Genomic DNA, 22,653 nt, shown 5'->3' with positions numbered 1-22,653 from the left:
AAATTAAAAACAAAACAAAAAAATTGAAATATTATTTACGTCTCAATAAAAATTGCAGTAAAACCATTTACCTTTTCTTTTGTGTGTGTGTTTTCGGGTTTTTTTTCTTTATATTATATATAATATATATTTATATATGTATAGGGCTGCTCCAGTGCAGCATTTTTAGGATACTTAGCCAGAGAAATACAGCGGAGCATGCTTAGTGCACCAGGGTGCAGGGAAGGGGCAGCTGTGGTCCCCCCTCCGGGTGCTGTGCCCCATCACCACAGCCAAAACTGCAATCCCTGCCACTTCCCCAACTCTTCCCACTTGAGTTTTAGGCCCGAATTTTGAGTGTGGGGTCTCTGAGGGCTGGGGCGCCCTGGGGATGGGCGGGGAAGGAGCAGGGTGAGTGCAATAGGGACACTGAGCATCCGCCGCTATGTTTCCCGACTCTGGAAAGACTCGTCCACCTTCGCTTCGGTTTCAGCGCTTGCGCTCCCGAAAATGCACGCGCAAGTATAAATACACCCCCCGACCCACCGCCCCCCTGCCCGCTCCCCCCGGCTTAAATATCCCCCCTCCCCAGCCCCGTCCCAGGTCTCCAGGCACCCCGGATGAGTGTCAGGACACCTCGATGATCTCCATGCTGCCCGAAAAGCTGGACTGTTTGCTGATTTTGCCCAGCTCTTCCCGAGCCCTGCCCTCGGACATGGTCTCCTCGAATTCCATCTGGCAGCTCCTTCGCTTGAATTGCTTCTCGGCGCCGGCCTCCTCATGCCAGCTGTGCCGCCCGTCCCGCGGCTCGGCCCGCGCCTTGTCCCTCAGTCTGATCTCGCACCCGGCCGCCGCTGCGCCGCAGCCGAACGGCGGCGGGTACGGGCCGGCGCTGGCAAACAGGCCCCCGCCCGTGCTGCCGCCAGCGCTGCCGGAGTCCTTGCCGAAGTACCAGCCAGCCTCGCCCGAGGCAGCGCTGGGGGACTCCAGGTGCACCCCGCTCCAGGCATTGGCGGCGGCGCCGGGCGCGGCGGGCGGCTGGCCGAGCCGCGGGGGCAGCCCGTCCTCGGCGCCGGGGCTCTTGCGCGTGGCGCAGGTCCCGCCGACGTTGAGGCTGAGCCCGTGGGCCGGCGAGCCCGCTGCGTGCCGGTGCTTCCGCCGCTGCCTCACCTTGGCCTCCAGCAGCAGCTCGGGCCCCGTGGGCCGGTCGGGGCTGTCCGCCCCTGGGGAGAAGGGGCTCAGGCTGCCCGAGCCCGAGGGGCTGTCCAGCTTGCAGAGTTTGGGGGCTTCCCCGGGTCCAGGGGGCCCGGGGGGGTCCTGCCGCAGGCCGGGGGAGTAGGCGGACTTGATGTCCAGGGAGAAGGAGCGCTTCAGGCGGTTGGTGTCCTGGATGCGCTCGGAGGAGAGGTGCAGGCCATTGAGCCCCTGCTGCAGGCTGGTGGGTGACAGGACCTTTGGGGTCCCGCCCTGCCGCTCGGGGTCACTGGTGGGGGACGCCGAGCCGGTGCTCCTCGGCACATCCTCGGCCTTCTCTGAGGTAGGTGTTGGGGGATGCCGGCTGCTCTCAGCCACCTCTGCCGGGTCCTGCTGCGCGTCTCCCTCGCTCCAGTCGCCCTTGGACTTCAGGGCCTTGAGGAGCTTCAGGCTCCTCTCGTACTCCAGGAGCTGGCCCAGGAAGTTGAAGTTGGGCGAGATGGATGGGCGACGGTCCTTAACAAACCTGCCGAGAGGCACAGACAGCCCCGTTGGTGCTTGGTCCTTCAGTGGGCAACCCCTCCTCTCTCAGCCTCTTTAGGGAGAAGAGGCATCATCAAGAACCTTCTGACCAGACCCTCCAAGGAAAAGGATCTTGGGGAACCACGGGGCCTTGAGATGCCTGAGGATTGGAGCTGGGACTGCCTCCCCACTCCCTTTTACCAATCCCAACCATTCCTTGTTGCGTGCATTTTATGACAGGAGGTTTAGTTTGGTTTTACTGGGACCCAACCATGGTAAGATAGAGCTTCAAGGAGCCCGGACCCTCTACTTCTAGGCTCAGCCTGCTTTCCTTCCCTGGAGCGAAGCATACTGGCATATGTACCCTCAGGGGAAAACTCACCTGTAAGCATCATCTGATGACATACCCATGGTCTTCATGATGTAGGCGATGGCAATGGTGGCTGACCGGGAGATCCCAGCCAAGCAGTGCACAATCACCTGGCAGCTGGACACCTTAGCTTTGTCTGGAGCATGGCAGAGGAAACAGAGAGAACAATGATGGTGAGCAAAATGGTTCCAGCCTCCCTCCCCAAGCCCCAGCCCCTCTGCGTGACAGGACAACAGTTGCTGCGAGCAAGACCAGGGAGGACAGAAGAGTTCAGGTTGTGAAGGCTGAGAATTGGAGGGTCTGCAACCATAAGAAAAGCTCACCAATGAATTCAATGGACTTGTCCAGCCAGGGAAGCAGCTTCTCACAGTAGTTGTCATTGACAGGAATGCGCATGAAGTGACTATCACAGATGAAGTCTGGCTTGGGACAGGAGTTGCTGGCATTTAGGACATAGCTTATCCCATTCTGTGTCATCAGGTCCTGGTGGGAAAGAAGCCATCAAATGATCAGCTGAGTTCAGCCCTCACCATGTACTGAAGGTCTGTCTTGCCATGCATGCTCCCTGCCTTTTCCCATCCCAGCATTTTCTCCTGTGGGTGTCCTAGTGCTGCCTTGGCCTAGTTGATGATAATACAGCAGAGATCGGCTGAAAAGATTGTATCAATTTAGATGACACAGGTTTCAACCTCAGCAGATCTTTATTTTGGTCTAAGTAAAGTGAGCAAGGCCAAAGACACCTGGAAAGGGGTTCCAGAGGGAAAAACCCAACAACCCCAGTATGAGAGAAATAGGAAAATACAAGAAAAAAAAAAGCAAAAACTCTGTCTGAACGCTGTGAATGTATCAGCTGAGGGAGAAAGGAGACATCTCACCAACAGGGTGGAGTGAGTCACTGGTAGCACCCTACATTGACCAGTGTGGCCAGAAGATGCTCTATCCATAGACAATGGTGAGGCCTTGTGTGGGCAATGCTTCTCTTCTCCAGCATGTGGCCACATTGTGGGGACGGCAGAAAACAGTTCCAAAACATGGACAAAACCCTCCAAGGAGGTAGGGAGGGAAGGAAACCATCGATTTCCCTGCCTGGCATTGGCTGCTCAAGATTTTGGCCCCAGGATTTCAGCCCTGTGTCTCCAGTGGCCCATTCCTGCCCTTCCAGCAGGCTTGATGGAGCCAGTCCAGCTCCCAGGCTCACATTCTTGTCATTTTTTTCTTTCCTTTCCTTCTACTCCCTGTACATAATTTCTCTCTCCCTCCTTTCTGTCTCCAACTCCAGTCTGGTGTCATGGTCTCCCCTCCCTCCTTGCCTGCCATGGATGAGGACACCTGGCTGGCTCCCTCATGGCTGCAGTAGGCAGATGCTTGGCAGCACTTTATCTACAATTCCTCTTTCTTTCTTCTCATCATTACTTTTCCTTTAAACAAAATTCCTTCCCTGGTGTGACATCACAGCACAGCCTTTCTGGCACCTTTTAAAGGGCACTGTGTGGTCTTCCCACTGGGAAGGAGAGGAATCCTTAACACCTTCACCCCTCTGCATGTCAGGGGTCCCCAGTGGGACAGGGCAGCGTGTCCCCTCAAGAGGGCTGTACCTTGTTCAGGACATCCTTCTGGGAGCCCAGGTAGAGATGTGGCAGGATGCGCGTGGGGCCAACGTTGGCCACAGGCAAGCACGGCTGGGAGATGCTCATCGGCAGGATGGCAGCTGGCTTCCCCTCACACAGCCCTGGGAAGCAGGAGGAGAAGGTGGCAAAGCCTCCTGTGGAGAAAATGGGGACATTGAGCTTGGAGCAGCACGGCTGAGGTCATCAGTAGCTGACATCCCGAGGCCCGGGCTGGGGACAAAGTGGTGACAACCCTGCAGCCCTGAGAACAGAGCCTCCAGGGGCAACAAGCCACCAGCCACCACCAACCAGTGCACATACATTGTGATGGCCATGACACACACACAGAAAGGAATGGAGAACCAGCTCTGACTTCTCCCTGTCACAGCTGGATATTAATGCACATGTGAGGCATCTCACACCCTCACCAATGAAGCTCTTCTCAACTTCATTCAGACAAATAACAGGAAGAGACAGTCCTTTTCTTGGCTCTCTACTATTCTGAGGACAGGATCACCTTTTGATACCAAAACCCATCAGGGCAGGATGACAACAAGCCAACCCACTGAGACACAAAGCTCCTGGGGCCTGGGAGGTCAGCCCAAACCTTTCTGCACCAGCTACACTTCGTGATCACATCGTGATTTCTGAGAGACACCCCTCTGTCCAGCCCTGCCAAGCCCATGATTTCTGACACACCATGGTGCCATAATGGTACTTGCAGGCCACTGCTGTTTCTCATGCTCTGACCTTGCTGAATGTGACAGCAAGCAGTGTCCAGTTTACTGAACTGGGCTGTTGGGCAGTCATACTCAGCTTGAGCATCTTGAAACCCAGTGTTGAAAGAAAACCCCCAGCTGAGGTTGCAGTAGCTGGCATGTGACAGCCAGAGGTATTGTCACAGTGTCTGGCATGGTCAAAAGCCTGAGAGCCAGTCCTGAAAGCTTGAGCAGGGCTGCAAGCCTTGCTCTGCTTGCACAGCAGGCAGCAAGGAGAGCTGGAAAACTCCCAGTGCTGTTGCATGTCCTGCACAATTGCATAAGACCACTGATCCTGATTTGCTCTCACTTGCTGATCCTGTACTCCAGGACAGAGCCAGGTCTGGCTGGCAGTGGCCTAATTCCACTCCCCTCCAGCTGAGGACATCTGGGTGGCAGCTTCATGCAATGGAGAGGAGCTTGAGTCATATCTGCCTCAAGTCTCCCTTGAGGTTTTCCCAGTTATGTGAATGAGCAGATGCAGCTTGACATCACCCAAAGGGCAGAGAGGACTTGGGGGCTTGAGTGCCTTTGACTGTCAGAGGGACCAGTATGCTCCCACAAGATCCTTCTGAAAGCCCAAGTCTCCGGACTGAGCACCCTGAGAATCCCTGGCCCATCTCCACAGCTTAACAAGACCTTTTAACAAGCCAGTCCCTCTCCCCCTTGGAAGCAGGGCAGCCTTGGCATATTCTCAGTTTACCTTCTCCAACACTTTGGCAACATTTCTGCTGATCCTCCTGGAGCACCCTTTTGGCTGCTGGTGTGACACCCACACTCTAGAGAGGCATGACTGGTGCTGCAGACAACTCATCTGACATGTTTGTGAGATGAAGGTGATGGAGAAGCCAAAGGAGTGCACAAAATCATGCTCACACCACTTGGGAACATCCAAGGTCCTCCATCACACTCCATCTCAGCACCTCCTGGTGTCAGCTCCCACTGGCCTAAGGAAAAGGTGTCCTTCAACAAACGTCTTTCCTCCCCTCTGTTTTCTTGTCTGGCAGCTAACACACCTCCCAGCTTTAAAGCCCGGTAAAGACAGGAGGGGTAGAGTTAAAGCACCTTATCTTTTCCAGCACTTCTTTTTCTCTTGCTCCCTCCAAAATGACATCACCCCTCAACTGGGACATTAAATCAGAGCAAAAGCAGGAGGCCCAGCACAGGTGCAGCATAGCTCTGGTTACTGCTCATCCCTGCACTGTGGCCCCCTTGCCAAGGGCTGTCCATCGCTAGCCAGAGCTCTGCATGGACACATGCAACCTCCCTGCTTGCCCCGTGCTGATGCCTGGGGGATGCTGGGGCAGAAACCCTTGGGAAGTGTTTCCTTCAGCTGCCCCTAGAGAAGCCTGCAGCACTTGAGCTTGAGTGGGGCACAGATCTGACCCTGGGCTTGTGTGAAACAACATGGGAATTTTTCTTGAGCAGGGCGCACACAAATGCAGCCCCAGGGATCAGTGCCTGCTCTGGTCCATAGGTGCCCACCTCTTGCACTCACTCACATCCATCAGGAGCTGCCCAGGGCAGTGGATGGGTCTGTATGGCTCTTTAAGGTGATCTCATAGTTCAAGCAGGTCAGGGCATGCTGCTCTCTGCCCATTGCCTGTGCCCACCACACTCAGCTGGCAGCAGATCCTCTGCCTGGGGAAATCCAGGCAGGAGCTAAGGGGGCTGTGAAGCAGGCAGGGATGTCTGGAGAGTGGCAGCAGCACCCTCAGCTGCAGTGCCTACCTGGGCAGGCTGCCGCAACTGGAGGATGCTGGCACGTGAAATGATGCCCATAGCTCAGCTCACTTGTCCTAAGCAAAGCCTCAGCCCAGTGTCTGGGAGTCCAGGCATGCTCCCAGTCCCCCTGTCCTCATCTCCCCCATACTTGCAGCTGCTGAGGGCAGTCTGGGCTTGGGGGAAACCCTAGAGATGGGGCCAGGTACTTGACACCATCCCAACATGGAAGCGACGCTCACCCCACCCTGCAGCGGCTGCTCCCGCGTGCCTTTCATTTTTAGAAAGTGAAGCAGCTCTTCAAACAATCCCAAAGGCAGTGAATGTCCCTGGCTGGGCTCCAACTGATACTTGGGCTTTCCTCCCCTCTATGCCCCAGGCCATGGATCCCAGGTTTTGCTGGGAGAGAGCAGCAGAGCACAATGAGGTGAGGAGCCAGGGTAGCATCAGTTCTAACCTTTCCTCTTTCTTTCACAATGCTCAGGCCAGGAGCACCATTTCTCTTGGCACGTGTGGAATCAAGCCTAGGAAGGATTTCTGTCTATCATGGAGCGGGTGTTAGGGGATCTCTGGTTTCTTTTGGATGCTCCCCCACCCTGGTGAGGGCTTGGTAGGGAGGAGCTGGTCCTTGTGTGGCACAGCCCAGTGAGCTGCTCCTGGTTCCAGCATGGAGGGCTCTCAAAACCATTCTCTAGAAAAAACACTGCCTGCCTGCCTACTGCAATTACCTGAGGCAGAAATTATGCCCAGGAAGAGAAGTGGGAACTGGAAGGGAAGGGAACCAGAACAAAAGTGGGGATGCTTTCACTGCTGCTGCTGAAAATGGAGGAAAGAGGAGCCAAGAACCAGCATCAGACAGGTTCTAGGAGGCCTAGGAAGTGAAAATCACCCTCCTGCAAGTGAAAATCACACTGAGGCACAGGATGTTGCAGCAACTTAGTGCCAGAAGAGTGCAACAATGGGGACCTTGTATCTCCCTCACCCAAGGTTTCACTCACAGGGTGCTGACCACTCTTCCACCTCCTGCTGTGTCCTGCAGAGGTGGGCCAGCCCCCAGCCCTACTCTGCATGGCCCTTCTGTCAAACAGAGGAGAGGGGAAAACACTACACCTTCTCCCCTATCCCCATCTCTGCCAGGCCCTCCCCTCTGCACATTTTCCAGCTGAACATATATGATAACCACCAGTGAAACTGGATTTATTGTGAGAACAGATGCTGCAGAGGGAAGCCTGTCCATCAGGCTGGGGGAAGATGCCAGCAGCATCTTTGAGCAGGCTCCTGTGGTACCTGCACTGCTGCAGCTGTTGGGAGCTGTGTGACTCCTCCCCTCCAGCAGCAAAGGGCACAGGGAGGAGGCTCTGCCCTCTGCCAGGCCCTGCACCAGTGCCTACCTACGGCTGCAACCAAAGGGAACAAAAACAGACAGGGAAGGAGATTACAAGATGTAAAGACAGAGATGTTGCACTCCTGAGCTGGGACCCTGACACAGCTGGGGAAGTCTCCACTGCCCTGGTTGTCACCTTCAGCTGGTTTCTGGGGACATCCTAGTCATAGCTGGGTCACTGACACCTGTGAGTTGCACTGTGCCTTTCTCTGCCAAGGCTGGACAGTAGTGGTGGTGCAAAGAAGGTGACACAGAGGGTGACTGAGTCCTGGCTAGGGACAAGGATGTGGTGTGGCATTATTTTCTTCTGGTGGTAAGCCTTGGCTTTAGGGATTTACAATCCATTAAGCTGCATGAGATGCTAACAGAGACACTGCTGAGGATAAAAGGAAGGTGTGGGACACATGAAGCATGGACATCCCAGCTCCCTGTTGTTCCCTGTGTGCTTCCCTGCACTGAGGCCATCTTTTTAGGCTGGAAGTGTAAAGTGGAGCTGGGGCTTGAGAAACCTCTCACACCTTGCTCTGATGGCTGCACTCTGCACATTCATCTCCCGCCCCATGGACTCACCAGCTCCTTCAGAGGCCTCTGAAAAAACCCAACAGCTCTGGCCTTAGTGCTGTGCCCCGCTGACAGCAAAAAGCTGCAAAAGGGCTACCCAGGGCACCTGCCTCACCCGAAAACTGCTCTTTAAGAGAGCCACACGCCTCTTGAACACCCCCAGCCCCATGAGTCTCATAGAAGTTCCCCTAGGGACACACTGAGCAGCATGTCCTATTCAGCAGCCTCCCCTATGCATTGCAGGCTCAAAGATCCCCACCAAGACACAGGGCAGAGGTGACATGTCACAACTGCTGTGCCATCAGTTTGTGGCAGCAAGGAGGAGGGGATCCGGAGCTGGAAATCCTCCCTGGGCCAGCAGCTGTCACCCCCCACTCCTCACCTCCAGCTGTCACACCGGAAGCTAGAAGGAGACCTGCAGGGCTATTAAAGATGTGTTTTACAGCCCACCCTCATGGCTGCAATAATGAGAGTTGGAGAGCAGCAGCCGGAGCTGTTCAGAGAGCGGCTCCCCAAGCAGCTGCCAGAGGTTTTGCGGCAGCCCGCAGCCTCACCAAGGAGTTTCGCGCCCGTGCCTGTGCTGAGACCCTCTGCCCGCTAGAGCTCCTGGCAGCGGAGGGGGCTGAGGGAGGCCAGGCTCTGCCCGGCTCTCATTAAAATGCCTGTGGTGGCTGGGAGCTGCTGCCAGGGCGGCACGTGGCAAGGAGCAGCGGGGCATGCAAGCGAGCACGCGCCTCGGCTTGCTGCTGGAGCAGCCGCCACGCCGGCATGGCCCCCTCATCGCTGCGTTGTCTTGGTGGCCAGGACGGTGCCTGGATACCCCCTCTCCAGCAGCCCAGCCCCTCGGGGACATGCTGCTCCCAGCACTCCGACCCATCCACCCCCAGGTGTTTGTTAACGCACCTTGCTGAACTGAGGTACAGCAGGAGATGACAAGAGCTGGGGGGACCCGCAAAACCCCAGCCCTCACCTGCTTTATGCTCAGCCTTCTTATGACAATGAGCCCTAGTCCTCGGCCGAGCATCTCTGCCGCAGGTTGAACTGAAGGACAGAAAATGGAGGAGCCTGGCAGGCTGCACATCAACCCCCAGAGCCGCTGGGAAAATCCCTCTTTGCAAACGCCATCTCCCTGGCTCTCGTGCTGGGAGGGAGCCTGTTGGAGCCGGCAGCTAAGCCGGGCGGGATGATGAAACACTGCTTACTGCCACCCTTACTCACTGTGCTCCAGGGAGCTCCGGGGCTTTGTCAGCATTTCCTGCTGCCTGGGATGTGTCTGAATTTTCCCCCTGCCTCCATCCACACTGTTTCCCCGGGTACTGTAGTCCCCTTTGATTCAGCCCATCCTCCCAGCAATGCCTGATGTGGACACAGCCCATTTGCTTGCGCATCCTTCCCACAAGCCTGGTGAAATCCTGGTGCTCCGCAGCCTGCCCAGCTTGCCCTCTCCTGGCCGATGCTCTTTCGTGTCCCCCCATCTCAGTGCATTGGAGAGAGATGTCCAGTTTTCAACCAGTCTCTTTTCCACTCCCCCAGTCCCCTGCCCAGGTTTTACCATCCCCTCATTTGGCACAAAATTTCATCACCCCACTGTTGGCTCGTTTTTGTGTTTTTTTTTTTTTTTCTCCCAGGCAGTGGGGATGAGAAAGCCGATGAATCAGCCCTATTATGGATTCATGTGCATTCCCTGTTTCCCCAACGGTCACCCCGAACAGCCTCTGTCCATCTGCTGCTACAGTGCCCTGCTGCCTCCCAACCTGTGCCAGCCCCCCATGCCTTGCAGGCTGGTCCCAGAGCCTGCTCCCATTCTCCCAAAGAAACAGAAAACATCTTTAAAAAAAGGAAAAGCAGCAGAAAGGAAGCCCTCCGCCTACACAACCACGGACACACTCCTCGAGCTGTTGAGCTTGATTTTCCTCCGGTGACTGTGCCTGCTTTGGACCAGCCATACTCGTTCTAAGTAAAGAAAAATGTGTCATTTCCAGGAGTGACTTATTACTAATGACACCATCACTGGGTTATGTGCTTCATGCCACAAAAACCTGTCAGGCACTTTTAGCAGCCTCCCATTTTAAGTGGTGATGGAGGGGAAGTTGCTTGATTCAACCCTTCGGTAATCTAGGTCATCCCAGGCTCGGCATATTTTTAAGCTGCTCCAGTTAATATCCCCTTCCTCTGCGTGCCCTTCGCCCTGTCACTGGGGGGTGTAAGCACTGCAAAACCCCTTTCTGAAAGAAACCACCCAAGATGGGCAGGCAGGGCAGCGCCGGGGAAGCGAAATGGCTCCGGCGGGCAGTGCCTGTGTGCGGGCAGCAGCGCAGCGCTCTGAGCCGATGGCCCCTTGTCCTCCGCGCCGTCCTCGCCCGTCCTTGCCCCGCGCCCTCTCCTCTGCCCGGTGCCCCCCGCCCCCGCAACCCGGCGCCCGAGGGCGCAGAGATGCTGGAGGCAGATCCTCCTGGCTCCCGCAGCTTTCCTCCTGCCCTTCTCCGCTCCGTCCGCGCCCTCGCCAAGCGTGTCCGGACGGCGAAGGGTTCCGGGGAGCCCGGAGCGGTGCCCGCGGCCAGGCGGTCTCAGCGGCCCCCGCTCGGGTGCGAGGGCTGCCTAGCGCCGGGGCCGCTGCAGATGCTTCTGCCCGCTGCAGGCAGCCGCTCACCTGCCTGAAGGGGCTGCCCTCTCCGTGCAGCTCCCGAGCATCCCCGCATCGCCCCTAGCTGGGGACCGGCCACGGCTCCGCTCCGCTCCCCTCCGCACGCTCCCCGCTCGCTTCCATCTCCCCGCTCGCCAGCTGCCTGCGCTCTTTGTACGGCCAGCACCGCGCTCCGCTCCCCGCCGGCCGCTCGGCAAAGGCGATCTCCGGCCCCCGGGCAAAGCAGGGCTCCGGCGGCGCAGCCCCCTCTTCCCGCTCCGTCCCCATCGGAAGGAAAGCCGCCGGGCCGGCTGACAAACCTCTCTTGTCCCTGCTCTCCTTCATCCTCCGCACCCTTATTTTCAGCTTCATCTGCCCCTCGCGCATGTCTGTCCAGAACTGGTCCTCGGAGGGAGCAATCATTACATCCACGGGCATCCAGGCAGCTGGGCTGCGGCTCGCGGGGGCACCTCTCACCGTCGCCAAACAACAGCTGGCGGGCAAACAAAATACTACAAAAACCAAAAAAGCGCCCCTGCAGCAGAGCAATGCCAGCCTCCCCCCGGCTCCAGCCTTCAGGCTGAAAAAACAAAAACCATTAAAAAAAAGCCGAGCGGGATAGGGGGGCTCGGCGTAGCCCCCTTTCCCCGGCCGCCCCCCTCTTCGCCGCCCGCTGCAGCCCGAGTGAGCTCAGCCCGGGAGCAGCCGCCCCATCCGCCGCGCTCGCTGCGCGCCCGTACCGCGCTCATAGCTAACGGGTCAGGCATGCGGCCGCATTCCTTACTCAGCACACAGACACGCAGCACAACGCCGGGCTGACATATGCTTCGCTCCCCGCTTAAAGGCGCAACCGCGATTTTCTCGCCTGCCCAAAGCCCCCCGCAGCGGGAGAAGGATCGCAGCACCGCGCCGGCTCTGGCCCCGCGCAGCTAATACGGGCACGGGAACGCGGTGGGAGGAAGCTCATGCCCACACCTCGTTTTAGCACCTGCCGGGGCGGTGTGCGATCAAACCCCCACAACGAAGGGGGGATGCAGCACCGCACTCCATCCCGGCTCCCTGCTGCTCCACGTACCGTAAGGGAACCCCACGGCTGCACCCTCTCCCCACTGCGGCTCCTGGCAGGACCAGCGTGCATCCCCTGGGCGAGGTTTAACTCTGAACCCCAGCACCAGGAAGGGCAATGCCATGATCTCAGATTCCCAAGAGGGAAACTGAGTCACAAAAGATTAAATAACTTGTCGAGGGCTCTTTGGTGCAGGGCAGAGCTGGGGACGAGACAGCAGGTCCCTAATGACGAGCTCATCTTGTCCCTTAATGTCTCCACTGAGAGCACCACCCAGGAGGATGCTCGTCCTGGAGTGGTCCCAAACAGCTGACGATGAATGGGTCCCAACAGCTGGCAGGAAAAGGGGCTGCTGGCACTGGGCTGCTCACACCTGTGCGTGGCCATGTCAGATGGGGTTATCTGCTCCGTCCCAGCAAAGCAGGACCATGCTCTGGAGGAGATGTACCCTCTGCCAAAGCCTCCTCACGTGCAAAACTCCAGCAAGAAGGGACATGTGGGAATAGCCCTTCCTGGTCTCACTGGGGGTCTAGCCATCTCTAGGGGCCTCTGAAGCAGGTGGGGAGTGATGTATTTTCTTCTTTGCATTTGTTCTGCGGGAGAAAATTACTTGTCCCCCGCTTCCCACCCGCAGAACTGCTTAATACATCTCCACACAGCTCCTTACGAGTTTATTGCTCTGAGCCCAGGCCTCCAGAAAATCATTCAGGATTATAGTAAGCGGGGGAGAGAAGGGGGGGCATGTATTGTGCCTTTGAAAATCTGAAGCTTTATGGGCTGAAAAACCCCAGGCTGAGCCATATGTGAGTGACTTCAGTGTTTTTCCTTTGAATGACATCACATGAGATGAGGTCATTGGCATTAACTAAGTGCTGTCTCCTCCCCCCCACCCCGAGCGGAGCCAGCCTCCTAACGAGCCTTGTTGTTGTAACAAATATGGTTTGATTATTATCAGATGTGGGTCAGAGGTTGGATAAAATTCAAAGCATGCTCCAACTAGGCTGGAAGAGAGAAGCAGCCTTCCCCCACAAGCTGTGCTCGGGAAGTGACGACCACAGCACGTTCCCAGGGGGATCTGTGGTCCCCCACATTTGCCACCACTGTCACTACAAGGGAGGGCGCATGATGCTGGTGGCCAATGCCAACGCCTGCCAGGGATGGAGATCCCTCAGTGTCCCACTGCCACTGCCCCAGCAGAGCTCTGCCCCTGTTGGTGGGTGATCCAGCTGTGACATGCTCTGGTGGCTGTGGCTGGGGGTCTACTGGGGGGCATCTAGTCACTCTCCTGGGGTCACCGGGCAGTGGCAGTGAGCAAGGGGGATGCTGCAGGAAGCATGTAGTGAATTAGGGGGTGCAATACTCAACCTGCCCCTGACCCAGAGATGCGCAAACAAAATTTGCCTTTTGTCCCTGCCCCTCTGGTTGTCCATCTCCCTCCATCTCCAAGAGCCCTGGGCACAAGTTATTTTGGTAATGCCAGGGTCCTTCACAATGTGTTTGGACTGAGATTTCAGTTCAGAGCTCCTGGGAGCACCAGGTGGGAAGCTGGGCAGGACACCACCAAGTAGAGCTCAATGCAGGAGGCTTACCAGTGTCCCACGCCCTCAATCCTCAGCACAAGACAAGCAAGCACAGATAGCCAGCAGCTCCTTTCCTCCTCCAGTGTGAAGCCCAGCCACATGGAGATGCCCCCTGCAGCCACCATTCCCCAGGCAGCGTCCTCCTCTCTGCTCTCCCTCCATTTTCTGCACCCTTCTGCTAAAACCAGTATAGGGGTTGGCACCTGGGGCAGGGGGCAGCTGGCAAGCAGAGGGATAAAAGGCAACATCCATAGTGCAGAAATACATTCCATTTATCAGCTGCTGCTCCTTGTCCCTTTTTCCCCAGTGCTCCTCCTGGCCAGGATGTCACCCATCCTGCCTCCAGCCCCTGTTTATCAGACAAGAGGTGCATCACCCAGGGAGAGATGCCCAGCCTAGTCAGCCTCACTTCACTCTCATCACCACAGCACTCACTGGAAAACCATCTGCTGCAATGGTTTGGAGAGACTCATGCAATCCTCCTGCAAGAGCAGGGAGCAGGATGAGTCCCTGTCCAGCACCTACACACCCTGTCAGGACAGTGCCTATAGCCTGGCACAAGCCCAGCTGGGCAGGGCCAGCGGTTCCTCTCTCCACCCAGCACTGGGGCCTGGTAATAATTGCCAGTGACGACCTTTTGCAAGCATGCAGCACAGGCCCAGGGACAAGGGGGAGGCGGATGAGGGGAGGCATATTTCTCAAAAGGAAGGAAACTGTAACTGGGCAGTGGCCCCTGCCCATCAGGATCTCTTACTGGGGAAGTTGCCTTCCTCCCCTTGACCTTCCAGAAATGAGAAATGAAATTACACAGCAGTTTTCCAAGGCATAGAAATCAGAGGGCTGCTCTTCCCTACGCCCCTTCTCCTCTGTCCCACTCTGCCTTTGACCCTTTTGCTTGCCTTTTCTGGGTCCAATGGTTAAAAAACACGGCCAGAGGGGGAGGGGAAGCTCCTCAGGGTAATTATAGAATCGGGAAAACAAGTTGTCTGACGACAGCGTTGCTAAACAGGGAGGTTTAGAGCATAGGTCTGGAATACAATCAGCCCTGCACATACGTGACCTGGCTTAACCCCTCCCAGGGATGCAGGCACTGCTCCCGCCGGGCCCAAAGCCTCCCAGGCATCTCCTGCTTGTGCCTCAGCGTGAGAAGGGGGCACCTTACTCCGCCTCTGTGCCTTGGACTGAGACTGGGAGCACTCCCCAGGGCACCCACCAGGCTGGGTGTCTGAAGCTGGATGCCAGCAGCCACTGAAGAGGGGCTAGAGGGCAAGAACACGCAGTCCTGCCCTGGCCAAAGTGCTCCCAGATGGCTTTGCTGTAGGAAAGGAAGCAACTCCTCCAGGGATGTTTTGCATGAGAGAAAGGGAGGTTCAGAGAGTTACCTAAAACTCCAGGATTATAAAAATCACAAACCCTGGTATTCCCATTAGATTTTTTAAAATATGCCTTTCCCTATCAGTGTGCTACCTCTAGTCCCCTGAACAGTGATAAGAAAAACATCACCACAGATAATCCCCATGCACCTCACCACCTACAGCCTGAAGAAAAGATGGATGAAAGCCCCTGCACAGCCCTTCTTACCCTTCTTCCATTCCTGACCATCGTGTGGGCAATTTTACATGAAGAACAACCAGAATCCCCATTCACATTATTTACAAAACTAGTTCTTCAAAACCCCCAAGTCTGGGAAAAGCAAGAAATTGAGAGTCCTGGGGGAGCTCTTTTTCCTGTCCCATCCCACTTCCATACCCTCCTTATTCATACCCACACTCCTGCCAGCTGAGCATCTGCTTCTTTGGGTTCATCAGAGTATGCTATGGGATGGAGATGGTCAGAGACAGTAATCAGACTTGAAGGAAAACCTTGTAGGTACATCTGATGGATTCATGCCAGTAAGTCCCCAAGTGCTCTTAGACATTACAGCCTGAGGGTACCTGAAATAGCCCTAATGTTTGACCACCTTCAGGCCCATGTACTGAGCAGAGGCTCTGCTGGAGTCAGGGGACAAAACACATCAGCTAGTGCATTCTGCACATGCTTTGTCTCCAGCAGTCACACTGAGAGCCCAAACTCAACAGGTGAAATTGTGATGCTGCACAGAGCGGGTGATGAGGAACTGACCATCAAATCACCAGGTCCTGCCTCCCCACTCCCATCAGACAGCTTGTGACTGATAAACCCTGAGATTTGCTAACCTGGTTAGAGCATCGTGCTAGTGACACACATGGGTTTGAGGGTTTGATTCCTGTATGGGTCATTTACTTAGAGTTGGACTTGATACTTGTGGGTCCCTTCCAACTCAGAATATTCTGTGATTCTGTAACCAATGTGTGGGTATTTGGGGTATTTTCTTCCTTAGGTTTTAGTTTATTCTTTTTCCTTACATTGAGCTTATAAAGATACCTCAATCCTGGTTGTGGATCTTGCTAATTTTATCTTCAGGGTATGCCATGACAACCTTTGGATGCACAGGCTGCCATTCCAGCCTCTGAGATCGGACTGAAGGCAAGCTCCCTCTGCTCTGCCCTGCCTCAGCCCTGCTTTCTTTCACACCTGCCTGGCTTGGCTTTTTTCATTCATCTTTTCATTCTACAGCCCAATATGTTTCAAGAGGAGCAGGCAGCAAGGGAATGTGTAGCTGGCATGTGGCTTCTCACCAACACGACACGAGAAAGCATTACGGAATTTTCAGCCAAGGATGAGCAAAGCCATGTTCAGTCACTCTGATGTTTAAGCTCTTTTTAGTGCTGTCCCTATACAGAAAAAAAAAAAAAAAAAAAAAAAAGACAAAAGAGAAGTGTTTTTTCTTTCCTTCTTTCATTTTTTTTCCTTTTTTTTTTTAAATTTAAAGAATCTATCTCTGTCTAAAATAATTCCAGCCAGTGCTTCAATGCTAAACCCACTCATGCCTGGGCAGCCCAAGTCAGCTCCTGCAATGGAAATCCCCTTTCCTCTCTCACCACTTCTTTTTGCCTGCGGCAGAGTCACCTGTCTTTGGTAGATTCCCCAAAATCCCCAAAATCTCAGCCCCCACCCAGATGACTGCACCATGCAATTACAACTCTGCAGCTGCGCTGGAGGGCCATGGCATGGCCAGGCTGGAGAGCCCTGGGTCACAGCCAGCCTGCTCGCTGAGGAGGATGGCGAGTGAAGGGCTGGGAGGGATTTGTCGCTGATGATATTGTTACATTCTTTCCGAATCCTGGGAGTAAACAGACGCTCCAAATTTAGAAAGAACAGGACTGGAAAATTTAAACATTCCTTGAAGAATTGGTACAAAAGCGGGGGGAGGGGGGGCGCTGAAGATGATCTCACAGGCGCTCCCGAGCCAGATGAAAAGCTCATGACTGGAGCTCAGAACGCAGCTGAGGGGCCTGTTTCAGGTCGGAGTGTGATATCGCAGAGGAGAAGCTCCCCCAGCACACGGAACTGAGCAAAAAGAGCCTCTGTCAGGCAAGGGGGGTCCCAAGCCCTGCAGCCCAGGCTGTGGGGCCGCCACTGCAGGCCACTCTGCCATGCTGGTTTTATCTCCAGCGGGCACACGGCTTCCAGTGCGGGAGAGAGGAGCCCGGTGCTCAGCTAAGGACCAGGGGCAGGGACAGGATGGGTGGCTGAGCATCACCTGGACCAGCATCCCGAGCCCTCAGCTGTCGCTTTTAGCCACTGAATAGCAGCAGAAGAAAATCTCCACACTGCCTGCTGTAGTTGGGCAAATGGAGAGGAGCTGGTGAAGCTCAGCACCCACCAGCTCAGCACCACACAGGGCTCTGGAGAGGCTCCCATTCCAGAGCTGGCACATGGGAGCTGTCAGGGAGCAGTGGAGCCAGACTGCTGCTGCTGCTCCTGCTTCAGAAGCAGATAATGCCTCTTAATAAAAACCAAGTGGGTGATTACAAGATGGGAAGAATAAGGGGAGGAATTACAAAGGGGAAGAATAAGGGAGGAAAAATATAGCAAAATTTAAAAAAAAAGGGAAAAAAAAAAAGGGAAAAGAAACCAGAAAAAAAAAAGCAAAAAAGCAAGGGTTTGTGCTGAAGTAAACAAAGGTTAAAGAACAGTCAGGCTCCTGCAGGAATAGCAGAGCTGGGCTGGGAGGGAGGGGGCATTACGTAATGCAGGAAAAATGTTGGCTCCATTCAGTTTTCCACCACTTCATGTGATGTCAGGAAAACCATATAAATCAACAGTCTTTCTGCTCCCACGGATGGAGGGCAGCAAGCAGCACTATTTATACTTACACAATTAAAAAAAAAAAAAAGAAAAAAGAAGAGAAGCTGATGATTTCCAAGACTGGGAATAATTGACTCAGATTCTTCCCTGCCAGCCACTGGAATCGCTGCTTCTGGGCTGTTAACCCTTGAGGAGTCCCTGGCACCAGTCCTGCCACCCCCAGCTCCCCCGTCCTCACCCATCAGCCTCCATCAGCTGCTTCAAGGGTCAGAAGGTTGCTGGCCTGGAGGTGAGCAGGAACAGCCAAGCCTGGTGTTTGCATGAGATGGGGACACAGAGGCACAGACCCCTGCATCTGCTGGGGCTGGGAGAGCTGGGCAGCACAGAGAGGCTCTGCAGGGCTGCCACGCTGAACTGGGGACCCTCAGGACAGCTTCCCTGAGGTAATGGCACCCACTGAGGGACAGGCTGAAATGCTCCCAATTTTGGGATTGCCAACTCACTGGGATCACAAAGCACCTCCAAGGAGAACTCAGGCACTTCTTCTGAGACACCAAATGGGTTGGGGCAGGACAAGGGGCCTGAGGCTGGAGTGGACAGACTGGGGGGTTAAACCCCACAAGGGCAAGGGTTCAGAATCAGGCCCACTCACACATCCTGCCCCAGCCCCCCAAGCACTCCAGAGCTGTCTCTACACCAGCCCACTGCTGCCCACAGCGCAGGCAGGAGGAAGCTGTGCCTGCCAGCAAGCGTGCCCAGCCTCTCCTGGATGCTCTGCACAGCCATTCCAGTCATGGTTTCCATGTGAAACACGCCGCCATGACCCAGTGTTCCACATTTCAGCTCCAGCTTTTCCCCCTGCTGGTGACCCATGTTCCACGTGAGGCTGAGGCCCTGCTGAGCTTTTCATTTGGGAGGCTTGAGCTTTGCTTGGTGCCTAGCACACCCACACTCCTGCTTGGGGCTCCTGCAGCCCAGGAGGATGGAGATGGCTGTAGAAGGTGTGTGCCCAAGTGGGGGGCAGCAGGTTTGCTGGCAGGGGTTTGCTGGTGGCGTGCTGATGGCTGTGGGGGTGGCACGCCGCTGGAGCGCGCTGTGCATGCAGCTGGGGGGCACTGGCACTATGAGGCTCCCCCAGGCCTTAAGGGAGGAAGAGGCTCCGGGGTTTTCAGGGACACCTCACACAGCCCTGTCCAGCTCCAGGAGCACTCGCTGTGGGGAGCAGGGGTTTGCAGCCAGCACCCAGCTCTGCTCCTCACCCAGCCCTGGGAAAGGGGTGCCAGGGTGACACCACCAAGGCTATTTCCTGACCCACCCCCATGACTAAGCAGGTTCCTTCCTAGATGCAACTGAATCTACCACTTCCTTCTCCTGCCAAGCTGTGCCCTAGTTTATACCACAGCGACCTTGGAACCGCAGGCACAGCTACTGAGGCAGGCCAGGGGCTGCCACAGCCAGCTCAGGGAGGCATCCTCCAGCACTGGCCTCAGCAGAGCTCCTGCAACCCAGGCCACAACAATTAGCTTGAACATGATTTTGTGTAGTTCCTGCCTGGTTTGTTGGTAGAACCTGAGGCCAGGGGGTTTAATCCTGCTGTTTCTCTGCTCTGTTCTCCCCCCCATCACAATGCAGCTGCTCTAATTCAACAGCACTTACCCCTGCCTTGCATGGGCAGGGCTCCCTGAATGCCATTTGCCCATGTTACCTTCCCCCCACAATTACCCTTCCCCAGCATCTGTCACTCTGTGGGAGTGGCAGTTCCCTCCATCCCTGTGGTGTCCCAGGGTGCAGAGGTTGGGACCCTCTGCCTCAGCCCCAAAGCAGTATCCAATGCCCACACATGAGGACAGGCTTGAAGGACAGAGGTGATTCCCATCTCTGTGCTTCTGAGCTCAGTGGGACTGTGGGGCTGCACAGGGCAGTGCCTGCTCACCCATCCATGGGCAGAAAGCTCAAGGGCAGGCAGCCATCAGGGCAGATGCCTGGCTGTCCCAGCTAAGGGGAATCAAAGGTATCTTCAGCTCTCCCCGAGGCAGTTCCCTGCCTCTCTCTTCTCCTCTCTGTTGGGCTGGAGCTTTTCATTCATCAGTCACCTGCCTCACTGCAGAAGGGCTGTAATTAGGGTAGCACGTGCCTCCTCCTGCCTGCACATTTGTGCTCAGAGAGCATCATCTCCAGCAGACTCTGACTCACTCAGGGATGACCCTCTGCCCCTGCCATCCTTCTCCAGTACATCCATGGATTTCGTCTCCTGCCCTCCCTTTGACAGCAGCAAGAGGGAGCAGAGTGCCTGAACCGGGTCTGTTCCTTGGCACACTGACCACGGATGAAGCAACACAGGGATGGGAGAACAAAGGGCAGCTTTTGGATGGCTGGATCCATGCCACCACAGCTCCTCTGTTCCCTCCTCTTTCATTCACCCTGGCTGGTGGTGAGATGGACAGTGCAAGGAACGAGGGCATGGGGACGACCCAGTGATGCCAGTGTGGGCTGAACATCCTCAGCCTGCGTGCAGGGCTGCCTTCCCCCACCACAGCCACGGGTGGCAAGGGTGAGAGTCCTTGTGCACATGGACACAGCTCCGTCACTCCGGGCTAAGGGCATGAGTGCCCCTAGAGATGCAGTGGTACCCAGGGCTCCTACCTGTGAGGATGGAGACGCTGTGGAAGCAGCTGTCCAGCTTGCCCAGGAGGATGGAGAGGAAGCTGTCAGCAGCCAAGCCGGTGACGTCCCGTGTGCTCTGGTCATAGACCACCACGTCCTGGTGGTCCTCCGCCTCCACCTGCAGGGCAGCGGCAAAAAACGCGGCATCAGAGAAATGGGCTGAGCACTGAGGATCCCACAGCACTGTGGGAAGCAAAGCTGAATGTAGTGGTCACACGAGCAGGAAATTCCAGCTCCACACCATTTCCACAAGCTGATTTTGACCACCAAATGGAGTGTCCAGCCAGGCTGGGACTCTGCTCCATGGCTGCAGGTGAATGTGTCAGTAGAGGTGCCCATTGCCACACTCACCAACTACGAGTGCTTTTGAGCATCCTACCCAAAAGAGGGTCACTCCTCCCCATCGCCCACCCTTAGCTTACTGTCACTTAACTGCATCCCAGAAATCACCACAACTTCTTCCACCACTTACTCCCCAGCCAACTTTTGCCCCTCAGATACTCCTCCTCAGCTTGGTGTCACAGGGACAAGAACACAGGGATTTGGGAGTGGTTCTGCAGATAGGGGTGCTCCCAACACAGCCCTAGTGCTGTGGCTGGAGTCAGAGGGGGCTGGATCAACAGCTCTTCAGGGCTCAGCCTGGGGACACCTTGCCACTGCACATCACCCCAAACCTGCAGATCACCCCTAAGGGCTGAAGGAAAGGGAAAATCTCTTATATTACTTAGTGGATGTTCCAGGTGATGTGCTTTCTTCCTTTTGTAATGTGTGCTGGGGCCTGCACACTGCAGGGATAAACTGGGAAGAGCAGAAGGAGCTCCTGGGCTGCTCTCATGTGATTTTACATACCACAAACTGCAGCTAGCTGCCCACCACTGCAGGGATAAACTGGGGCAGGTGAGATGGTGGGCTAACCTGCAGGCACGCCTGGTGATGACTGGATTGCAATGAGAGCACTCAAGGCACAGACAGACACTCCCACACCTACCTGAAGGTCCATGCACCAAAAGGAGATAAAAATCCTCACAGAGGCACAGCTCAGCTCATCTGCTGAAGAGCTGGGTGTAGGGCACACACCTGCCCTGAGAGCACCTGCCCTTCCAGTCGGCAGGGGAGGCACATCCATCACATCATGGGAGGAGGGGGAGGCAGCAGCAAGCCGGGAAGGAGGGAATGTGTGCAAGCTGCTCTCTTCTCAGCAGCTAGTGCTGGAGCTGCCCATTGGCCACCCTGTGCCAAGCCCTCTCCAAAATGTCTTCAGGAGACCACTTGAACAAGGTACCACTCATGGACACCCTCCTCATTTTGCTGTCTCACTGCCAAGCCCTATCTCACCACCAGAGCAGATTCGCTCGGGGTTGCTGTTATTATTAATGCTGCTTTCCCACCCTGCTGCAGGTGCTTCCCTGCTCAGCAACGTGAGCACCATCCAAATGAAGCTGCAGGGAGCACTGGTTTAGCTGAGCTCATCAGATCTCTGCGCCGCAGCGGAAGGACAGCCCCGCAGCAGCAGGAATCCCCGTCGGGGCGCCACACACAGCTGTGCTCCAGGAGGGGCTCACAGGACACACCTGTCCCCAGCCCGGCACAGGCACTGCAAGGCAAAACCGGCCCCACGGCTCAGCAGCATGACAGGAGGCATGAAAGGGCAGCAAAAGAGGGAAAAGGACATGGGAATTCTAAAATAAGAACTGAAAAATGACTGGAGCCACCTGAGATAAGCCAGATGAGGATCTACTCCAGCATCTTTTCCTCAGCCGATCCTGACGCAGGACTTTTGTGGGAGGTCATCCAAGCACAGCTGGAGGGAAACATGCTGGCTGTCAAGCGGGTTCAGAACGGGGAACCTACCAGTCTTCAGCAGCTGCCTAGCCCTTCAAGGCTCCCTAGCACATCCCAAAGACCCAGGTCCAACCCTGAAGCCCTATGCCAGCAAAAACATCTTTCCCCAAAAGCACAGTGAGGCAGGAACCACTCTGCAGTGGGGCAGGGGCTCATCCCAGCTGCACAGTCCAGGCTGAGGAGGCAGCAGGAGAGATACCAGCTGTGGCTGAGCAGCATTATCCCACAATAGGATTTAGTGTTTCCTCCACACGGGCAGGCTTTGTTTGGGCCATTACTGCAGGGTTGCTGCGCGACAGCAGAGGTGTGCAACACGGTTTACATCTTATTAAAGTTATAAGGTTTCACTCAATGCAAATGCCAAACAAGTGCTGGCCTCTCATGGCCTGGCTGCAGAAAATAAATACCTGGCCTGCTGGAGTGAGGATACCTGCAGGAAAGTCCTGAGGAGTTCTCATGGAGCATACAAGGATGCACTGGCATCCCAGCTCCTCACCACAAAGGGAAATAAGACACAGACATTTAATCAAGCACATGGGTCTCCCATTAATCTCATGCCCTCCTGAAACGCCCCATCTATGGCTTTAAACATAGGGAGGCTAAAAGCTAAC

The 22,653-nt window shown here is 55.6% G+C and overlaps 1 protein-coding gene across 3 annotated transcripts in view; it reads right to left on the bottom strand.

The window, feature by feature from the left end:
- Nucleotides 1-577: 577 nt before the first annotated feature.
- DUSP8 (dual specificity phosphatase 8) overlaps nt 578-22,653 on the bottom strand; it is a 40,582-nt gene continuing 18,506 nt past the window's right edge. For all 3 annotated transcript variants that reach the window (XM_054275604.1, XM_054275602.1, XM_054275605.1), the window contains exons 3-7: nt 20,180-20,318; nt 3,661-3,827; nt 2,389-2,548; nt 2,078-2,201; nt 578-1,699 (exon numbers count right to left, since the gene is read on the bottom strand). In XM_054275604.1, coding sequence (XP_054131579.1) covers nt 607-1,699; nt 2,078-2,201; nt 2,389-2,548; nt 3,661-3,827; nt 20,180-20,318 — 1,683 coding nt within the window. In that variant the 3' untranslated portion in view covers nt 578-606. The remainder of the gene's footprint in view (nt 1,700-2,077; nt 2,202-2,388; nt 2,549-3,660; nt 3,828-20,179; nt 20,319-22,653) is intronic.

This window comes from Melozone crissalis, unplaced genomic scaffold (genome assembly GCF_028551555.1).
Source record: "Melozone crissalis strain CALT ecotype California unplaced genomic scaffold, PUWL_Pcris_2 ptg000018l_1, whole genome shotgun sequence".
Classification (NCBI taxonomy): domain Eukaryota; kingdom Metazoa; phylum Chordata; class Aves; order Passeriformes; family Passerellidae; genus Melozone; species Melozone crissalis.
Note: the sequence above shows the minus strand (reverse complement) of the source record. Positions and strands in the feature narration are given on the sequence as shown.